Source organism: Pseudoliparis swirei, unplaced genomic scaffold (genome assembly GCF_029220125.1).
Source record: "Pseudoliparis swirei isolate HS2019 ecotype Mariana Trench unplaced genomic scaffold, NWPU_hadal_v1 hadal_149, whole genome shotgun sequence".
NCBI classification, from domain to species: Eukaryota; Metazoa; Chordata; class Actinopteri; order Perciformes; family Liparidae; genus Pseudoliparis; species Pseudoliparis swirei.
The window spans coordinates 2,318-12,140 of NW_026613385.1; the positions used below are offsets into that span (position 1 = coordinate 2,318).

General features: G+C 44.3%; 1 protein-coding gene across 2 annotated transcripts; it reads right to left on the reverse strand.

Annotated features, from left to right (window-relative positions):
- Nucleotides 1-6: 6 nt before the first annotated feature.
- ncln (nicalin) lies at nt 7-9,533 on the reverse strand. Of its 2 annotated transcripts, none has more exons than XM_056411187.1 (15): nt 8,466-9,533; nt 7,783-7,973; nt 6,819-6,963; nt 6,526-6,620; nt 5,250-5,330; nt 5,005-5,108; nt 4,252-4,340; nt 3,944-4,083; nt 3,548-3,774; nt 2,863-2,950; nt 2,724-2,762; nt 2,215-2,375; nt 1,505-1,558; nt 1,156-1,234; nt 7-744 (listed from the first exon to the last, which is right to left on the reverse strand). In XM_056411187.1, exons 1-15 carry the CDS (start codon nt 8,638-8,640, stop codon nt 682-684), a joined length of 1,731 nt encoding a protein of 576 aa, XP_056267162.1. In that variant the 5' UTR covers nt 8,641-9,533; the 3' UTR covers nt 7-681. The 2 variants fall into 2 exon arrangements, with proteins under 2 accessions (XP_056267162.1, XP_056267163.1); XM_056411188.1 differs by having other exon boundaries at nt 3,596-3,774; nt 8,466-9,012.
- Between the last annotated feature and the right edge of the window lie 290 nt (nt 9,534-9,823).

Here is a 9,823-nt window from a genome sequence, read left to right on the forward strand (position 1 = left end):
AATAGCACATGGGGGATTTTGTACAACTGCACATTAGAAGGACTGTGGATTAATGAGGAGTCAGTATGGCCAATTACAAATACCTCCTTAAAAATCATGATGAAAATGTGAGTATTGTATTTAAACAGATTACAAAATCTTTACTTCTCCTTTAAAAACAGAAAAACCCAGGTGAGGAGAAAACATAATAAATTCTGAGCTAAACTCTGCGTGGTCAGTTTCTCCCTGTAGCTGCCTGAGACAACGCAGGACGTCCGTTTGGCAGAGCGGTCACTCGTACAGTAGAGCGAGAGGAGGAATGAGGACACGTGATCTCATCTCGATCTCAGGCGCGTGGACAAACGCTTTACATCCCTCACCAGAGTGAAATCATGAAATGTGTCCGCCGCAAGGGATTATTAGAAATGAATGACGAGACTCCGTGTTCACGAAGACACGGGGAGCGAAAGATGATTCCTGATTATTCTGGTCGGTGAGACCAAATGGATTAAGTTGGCAGCAGGTAAGAATCCGACATCATAGTCTGTGGATCAGGATGAAAGAAATGGAAGAGCTTCTGCTGGTTTGAAAACCACCATGAGACCCGCAGCTCAGACCAGCTGCTTTGTTCTTACTGGTCAAAAGTTCCTTGATTTTGTGGGAGAGAGTGGGATATGGGGGGGAACAATGTTGTCGTGCACCTTAGTGGGTCTTCGTCTTGGGTTGGGTGATTCTACGCACAACACTGTACAGAACGCCAAAGTTCTGCAGAAAAGGAGGAGACAAGAGTTCATTTTACGTTCCCACACAAGACCACCCAAAAACACATCGGACCTTTTACAGACATGGAACTCTAACAATGGGGGGCTCGTCTAGCAGGGGAATGAACGGGTTCTGTGGAGCAACATGATCATTTACTCCAAGTTGTGTTTCTGTCAGGTCGGTTTCTATCTCCACCGGCTGCTGAGGGAACTATCCGCCTGCAGCTCACTGTCCACCACTCCTCCACTGACTGACCGACTGTTTGGTGCTCAGAGGAAGTGTACAGATTATTCGCTGTGGACAAGAGCCACGTGATGACAGCGGCGAGAATACGTTCACAGAGCAAACGGCTGAACAATGAGCCGAGACATTGTAAATATAATCTGGAAGGGGCCGCAGTCCACTGAGACTCACCTGGATAGCGAGATACATCACTCCTAAGTAGGCTGCGATGCAGACAGCCAGCAGCAAGTCAAAAATAGCAGGCTTCACTCTGAGAGGAGGAGAGTGAGTGAAATACAGATTATTATTTAAAAAGACACAACAATCATATTTAACATACAACAATCATCTTTTAACGTCATGCGTCGACTTCTTTTGTGTCTTCTACAAGTATGGACACAAAGGTCTGTGGAGTCTGAGGTATGAAGTTAACGGAGGACTAATCTGATGCAGATGAGATAACCTCACGACTTCAGAGACAGTGAAAGCCTCAGTGAGTCCAAAGCCTCCGGGAGAAGGGGCGGAGCTTATTGCGGCGTACCTGTAAGCGTTCATCGTCTGCTTCAGCTGGTCATAGAATACAAACTCTGGATCTCTGAGGGCAAAACAGAGAGAACGTTCAACAGATGTTAGCTACAGGACAGACTTTGAACCGCAAGAAGGGTTGTGACAATAATTAATAAATATAATAAATAATAAACAAATATTTTATATAAAGCATTAAAGTTGTGATGTTATTGGACTGACAAAGACACAGGCACACGGTAACTAGCACATTGAGCTTTAACCCTCCTGTCGCCTTAGGGTCATTTTGACCCGATTAAATATTTAACCCTCCTGTTACCTTTATATTTACTAACATATTTTACCCTTTGGGTTCAATTTGACGCCAGCAATTAAAACCTCCAGAAAATTATTAGAATTAATATTGTTTTCCAAGTTTAAGTGTGAGGCACTTTATGTTTGTTTGTTGACTACCGAAAGAACACCGACATTAAACATTGAATGGGGTCAAATTAATCCTAAGGCGACACGAGGGTGTAATATTGATTCGGGTCAAATTGACCCTAAGGCAACACAAGGGTTAAAAGGAGAGCTGTTTTTCATAAAAGACTTGAATATTTAGAACTTTTAAAGACAGGCTAATAAAAGGCGAGAGGATCTGCTTTAAAAAAAAGGTGCAATATGAATAGCTCAGGTATTTACCAACTGCTCTATATGTATGCTTATGCACATTCTTGAAGTAATAACCTTTTGTCAGCTTTGACGTAGTGTCTCTTGACATCCTTGAGGTAGTGTCCGAGGTGGTACTCCAGAGTGGACACCACGCTGCTGTCTTTGTCCACCAACTGAGCGGCTCGGGGCTGAGCTGTGAGCCAGTCCACCACCGCGGAGAGCTGCTCGTCCTGCACCTGCGGACGCAACACACACACACACACACACACACACACACACCACAACAACAACATAGGCGTACACTATGAGCTACACACAACGTGACCACCCGTGTCTGTGATGGTCAGCTCAGGGTTAGCTAATCTGGGTATTGTAAATAAATATTATGAAAGGCAATTAAAGTTTTTCTATAATATTGTGGAGGCTTTGCTTAAATTTTTAACAGCACAATATCGACTAAATCAGCACCATTTTGCACAAAATATGTCTCGTTAAGAAAATGAACAGTAATGAGGGGCAGTTGTTGCTCCCGCCGTTTCTTTGAGAGAAGCGTTACCACCCTGCCTCTCCGCCTGGTGACTCACCATCTGTTCAGTGAAGATCTGCAGGTCTCCAGGAGCCCCCTGTGAAGCAGCGCACACACCCGCTAAGAAATGACACATCACCAGCAGAGAGCAGACACACAATCTAGAGACATCTTATTTTCTCCATCAGTGTGTTTACCTTCTCCGTGAGGTTGTAGATGACCCTGGCCAGCGCCTCTGCCACCAGCTTGGAGTTCCTGCTGAGTTTCTTCACATCTACGTGAGGCCTGTGAGACACAAACACAAGTGTGCGGACAGTTAAAGGCGGTGGGAAGACTCCCAACGCACGACAGAGATAAACCAGGAACCCTCAGAGAGACAGAGAGAGAGAGAGAGACAGAGACAGAGAGAGAGAGAGACAGAGACAGAGAGAGAGAGAGAGAGAGAGAGACAGAGAGAGACAGAGAGAGACACAGAGAGAGAGAGACAGAGACAGAGAGAGAGAGAGACAGAGACAGAGAGAGAGAGACACAGAGAGAGAGAGAGACAGAGACAGAGAGAGAGACAGAGAGAGTCCATTTCCACAAAGGAAGGCTGAAATACAGAAAGTTTGAGAAAAGAATTATCAAATAAACTGATTGGAAAAGAGTTATGTTTCAAATTGTAACACATAACCGATAAATGGCTACAGGAGCATAAATGTAAGTGCATAAATACCGACATGAACGACGTAAAATATGCTCTGGTTGGCCTCACAACCCTTTCTATGGAAGGTAAAGATGGAAAGGAATGGGTCGACAACACCTATGACATGAATAACAAGGACTGGCAGCTTGGATGGAAACTCGTTTGGGTGATTTGGCGACTCGCAGTCGTGAACCCACCCGGCAGGGGGCTCTCCCGCTCCGTGGCGAGAGGAGGGGGACACTGACCGCGAGTCCATGATGCTGACGCGCTGAGCCAGGCGATGGGAGGGCAGGTGGGACAACGTGAAGGCCGGCAGGCGGCGGATCCCGAAGCGCTCGTGCTCCCAAGCCAGCATGTCGTCGGCCAGGTTGATTTTCTTGTGGACCATGGAGAACTTGACCTCTGGGTACTGGCTCTCGGCCACCTGAGAGGAAATGGGAAAACGTCGTCTTAAATGATATCCGAGTCGCTAATATACGATCTGGGTTTGATCAGAAAAGTAGAGCAAAACTAAAACGTCCAAAGTTGCAGCGAGTGATTCAGGAACAAAAGTGACGTCATGACAGAGAAATGAGAGGTTGGGAGGTTCTTACCATCTCCAGCTCTTTGAGTAGAGTATACTGAGGACTGCCCTCTTTCGGAGGTTTGGACACATGGAGGTGCAGCGTGTCCCCGTTGCCCAGAGTGTCCAGACACAACACAAAGGCCACGTTGTCCTGCAGCAGACTGGAGTCTATCGACAAACGGAACTGTTCTTCATCTTGCATTTAAAAGTAATTACACACAGATTATTGTCGTTAATCCGATTTTGAATATTGTATTGAATCATAGCCCAGACATTGAACCAAATCCAGCTGCATGAATACTTTGTGTGCAAAGCATTGTGGGAACATGACAGTACCCGTGTGGTCCAGATTGTCCTCCAGCCAACGCTTGGTGCCCTGGTAGTTGAACTTTCCCCCACCAGACACAAAGAACAGCAGGTTGTACCTGAACACACCACACGGTGCACACACAAATCAAATATACACGCAAAACACCCCAGGGGAACCCGACGGAGGATGTGTGACGAATCAATGTACAGACATAAAGACCAGAGTTAACATAAAGGAAAGCGTGGGAATTAAATTACTCGACTTAAAAACACGGACAAATCAATCGAGAAGTGCTGACTGTCTTCCACAGAGCATGTTCCAGTAAAGCCCATTACTCCTGGCCTAACCCTCTTTGTTAGAGTCCGCCTACTCAGCAGCTGTTAAGTACATTTAGACATAAGAGTGAGCGTGTACCATATTATTGACCGCTCTAAGTGTTTAACAGTCCACTGTGATTCTCACTGTCAGCTGAGTGCACAGATGACGTTCAATATGGTTGTCAGAAAGCAACTGGAGTCGGACACTAGACACAACAAATGTGATAGACAGAACAATTAGACTTTATCTTACATTCAGAAGAACCACTGAGGTCAGCCAGCAATACAAAGTTGACCGTGTCGCCCTATATACACGATGCATGAAATGAGTGCGCAGCAGAGAATACGCCGAGGTGGCGCTCTGGACACGACTGCCAAAAATCATCTGAAAGCGATGCTTTTGAATGTGACACAGGATGATCCAAAGACAACCTGAATGCGAGTGCTGTGCTCGTGACTCACCCAGCATGTGTCCTCTTATAGGTGTACAGTTTTGAGAAGAGACGAGCCAGCTCTAGTAACATGGACACCCCGCTGCCGTTGGAGTCCGCTCCGTACGACAGCCACTGGACACGACAACAACACACAGAGTCGGGTTACTCTCCCGGACCGCTCTCTTTTTACCCAAACTCGCGTTGCGTTACCGCCGCTGTACGCTTCGAAAGAGTCGGGGCTTATTTGGAAAGGAAAAGAAGCTTTGAACATACTGGAGCAACACCGAAGGAGTCGTAGTGGGCCACCAGCACGATCGTGGGCAGGTCATCTCCTCCAATGCCAGCCAGACGACCCTGGTAAATAAAAAGAGAGCCATTAGATGACTGAAATAAAACAGCAGCTGATTATCTGAAGCATGAGCTTCAGCTGAACCAATGGGTCCTGCTGCTTGAACCGTCAGGCTGGTAGCGTGACGGTGCAGAGTTGCAGTGGTTTACACTCACACTCGACCTCAGGGTCTCCTAATCCCCTGAGGTGTGACTAAACCACCGGTTTCTCCTGGTTTTAAAACAAAACTTGGATTAGAGGCTTCTCAGATAACAATTTACCAGCCGTTCTGACTCAAAGTGTTAAATCCATCCAAATCCCTTCATGAACCCTGATGAAAAAGGGACAGAAATACTGTAGCAATCGATTCTTTGAATGTAAACAGAACAACATTCACATTGAGCATTGATAATCTGCTTGTTTTGGGTGGAGGACTTTTGTGACCTTGAGTAAAATAGAGAAACAGCTCGCAAAATATAATCACAATTTAAAAGGCAGTGTATAAAATCCCAGACTTTCAGTCCACACAACCGTCTTTGTTACAGGATTTATGGGCAGCCACATGAGCAGAACACACTGGCCTATTAACAAAGCTTTACTATAACATTAAAGTCAGAGTCTTTTAACCCATTTCTCAAAACATCTGTCGAGAGAAGCTGTCTAAAACTCTGCATTGTGCAACAGACAGAACCGGCCAAGAGAAGACGGAAATGTCATTTAATAGTGATGCCGTACCAAATCGAGAACAAAAAGTATTATTTTATTTATCTTTAAATTATTATTATTATTATCATCTCATCAAAAAAGATGCATTTAAATTGTGCACACAGTCACATGGAATTCAGTTTGTTTGTGCATCTGAGCTCCTGCCTGTCGGCTGTAGGAGGAAACCAGATCAAGCACCCAGAGGGAAAACTACGCCGACTAAAACTCTCACACAAAGTACAGAGAGGAGGTAAACCCGGCCATTCCTGCTGCGAGTCCACAGTCCTAACAACGAAGACAGCGCTCTGCCTGACGTTACTGTAACTCTGACTGCTCCAGAAAAACTATGGGTATTTAAGTTTTTCATTCAAAGTCACACTTCAAAAAAAATCTACATCATATATATATCCTCGTTAAAAGATTCGGGTGACAAACAATATCTCTTTATCAAGGTTTGTGTGTTTAAATCAGCCCATTCTAGTACATTTGTCTTTAGATTATGATCAAGTCTCTCACCTCGAGACTGGTAATGGCCCAGTCACTGATAGCTTTACTCTGAGCTCCACTGGTTACCATCTGGAAGCCGTTGGCTGTGGCTGTATGCAGCAGCACTACAGAAATAAACAGAAACCACACCGTTAGAATTGTCCGACTTGCAAAGCGCCCATTCCACATGACCAACTTTCCCCATCTGTTAATCATATTTCATCCTAAATGTGAAAATTCTGTGTATAATTATTACACAAATGCAGACAGCTAGACATATTGAGCCGAACAGCAGGTACGGTCAAGAGGGAGAGACTCTCTACCTTCTGCTGCGGATAACGACCCCTGTGATGAAGAGGAGGTCAGGGTTTGGGTGTAGATGGACAGCAGCTCATCGTCCTCCATGGCAAAGTAGACGGGGACGACGGTCTCGGTGGCCAACATCTCCGGCTCCAGCTCCATGAACTGCTACGCATGAAGAGCAGAGGGGACCAGCGTGTTTAACAAGCTACGACACACCGCTCCGTTTGTTAGCGTGAGATGTTGATGGATTCAAACTGAAAGGGGAAATCTGATTAATTCCTTGAACCCAGCTAGTTCAACAGTGGGAAGCAGGAGAGCAACGGCATTACAAATTAACCTTTTGTTTCCTCAATCATTTACCAAAAACGGAATCTAGTTACAGACCCAAATGTGTAACTCATGAAATGACTACTACTTGTGCTTTCCAGAAAGACTAATCTATAGATGACACTCAAAATGTGTCAGTGTGCTTTGGTGAGATTATATCCAATCTAATTCCTTTGATTTTGTATCACACGAAGCTTTGTGAAGTTAAGTTTGAAAGCTTAAAATGTTGTAAACAGGAGGGTGATGTTATTTAAAATGGTACATGGCATGCCTTTCAATTTTTACTAACCCAAATAAATTCGATCCGAAACTCCTCAATCAAAACATGGAAATTCACAAAATGTTTTTTTCCGAGAAAGTAAATCCTGGACAAACCGTGAGGTGGTGGCCAGGAAACGTGGCTTGCTCGTTATATTAACTAAAGTTTGGCACTAATTAGGAATGCTACTTATGACTTCTGCCATGCATAAAGTCTGACAACGAAGCATGCAGGCCTTTAGTTTTCCTTCTTGTTGCGTTCTATCTTGTAGCTCACATTCACTTGAATGTTGCACCATCGGCCTCCTTTGCATTTAACTTGAATCACAGTCAAAGTGGAAACAGTTACGGGTAAAAGGAGAGAAACAATATACAGCACTTTGGTGTGAGTGTTATTACCTGCACTATGTCCTGGGGCATAGCAGACATGTTCTTGGGCAGGATGATGACCACAGCTCCCGCGGACTGCCGCAGGGCTTTCTGGTACAGTTCATAGGAGAATTCTGCCAGCCGCATTATAATACAGCGACGACTTAGTACCTCTGCTTCCACCGTACGAGCCTCCGTATTCAGGATGGCATTCCTGGTACCTGAGGGTAGGACACACAGACCCATCAATTGTGAAACAATAACTATTTTACTGACACACATACACAGAGGTTGGGGTAGCTTTCATGAATACTAATCTAAAAAGTGCCACAGAAATACCCAGTGCTTTTTTGAAAAAGCGAACTGTTGAATCCCTTTAAGGATTTAAGTCTTTTTTGCAACGTTGAACATGTAACGCTGTATTGACACATAGACAGCGGGTGTAGTTGGGAAAGTACACGTAAGCTCGGAGGTAATTTCTACGAGTGACCTTAATGATGATAATGGCGAGGAACTGAGCTAGCTTGTTGTTCCCTGCTAGCAAAGCTAAGCTACATTAGCATCCAGCTAGCTAGCTGCCGCTGACCTGCATCGACGCGTTACTTCAGGTAACGTCAGCGCTTAGCTGCAGACAACCACGAGCTACCTCGAATTTACCGTGGTCGTGCTTCCGTGTATCCTTTCCAGATAAAGCAGAGAAACGGCACCCTTACCGTACGGCTGTCCCTGCAGGTCGTACTGCTGCATGCGGTACACCGTAAACTCGTGTGCCGCCTCGGCCGGCAGCGGCGACACCAGGATCAACACCGCGGGGATGAACACAATGAAGGTTAAAGGGAACGAAGACTTGAACATGTTGTCGAACACTTCGCTGGCCTCCTCAAACATCGTGGCAATTGTTTTGGGGAACACAGCTCGAGAGAAAATAATATGTTCAGCTGTCAGTTGACAGGGACCCAGTTTAGCTTCAGCTAGCCAGCTCACCAACCGCTATCCGCGTCTGACAGATAATTATGATCAGGCGCAATCGTGGCCGGCTCCTGCGCCCTGTTACTGGGGCCAGAACAAATGCTACGCCGTTGTCCGTTTCATGAAAATGAAGGAAAAAAACGACATTGTTTGTTTGTGTCTGTGTGTCTTTAGAAATTACGTGTTTAGGCATAATATTGATCTAATAATGAAATATTTATAATTAAGTTGAGTTTAATGAACGGTCCTTCAGGGATCAGCTAGGGCAGCTATACTGAAGGGATGTGTTATTTAATGACACTAGATGGCGCTGTACACCATACAAACTACCCACGATAGAGGTAATGATAATAAAGGTTGTGTTTCAATACAGAATATGATGATATTTATAAGGTTCAGACTTTAGTTAAAAGTGTGTGCCTTCCTGGTAGAGTGTCCTTACTGCAGCGGCCTTGGTTCCTTTCTACGTGGACGACGTAAAAACTCTTGCAAAAAGAAAACCTATTGATGATTGTAATTTACCATGTAAACCTAATTGCGACAAAGGGGCATCTATCAAATAAGTCCAGCACAGAATGGTTATGACTTGGATTTTACAAATACGGTGGTCTATCTTTTATATTGTTAATGTTGCAAAAAAAAAGTGCATTAAAAGAAGAAAGCCCCTGAAAATAACACTCGTGGTGAAGTCTATTATTCCTTGTTAGTTTTAAAAAAAGTATTATATCTACCAGCTTGCAACTGCACCAAAGGATCCTACATTGAGTGCAATACAAGTATTTAAGTCATAATAATATCAGTTTAAATTTTAGTTGATCACATCCCATGGATGCCCCTGAATAACGGGTGGTAGTGAGACCTGACATGACCCACTGCTTCCAATGGGAGTTGCAGCCAAGAGCACAAATAAAGCCAGTTAAACCAAGACATGAACTGATTCGTCAATCCCTTGAACTAATCAGAGCTTTGACGTGGTGATTTTCTGAAAGATACAAAATACTTTTTATTAACTATTTTTTGCTATAAAAAAATTAGGAATTGAACATGAATAATAAAACATTGCTTTCAAACAAGAGAAATATGTTTTTAAAAGGACCAGATT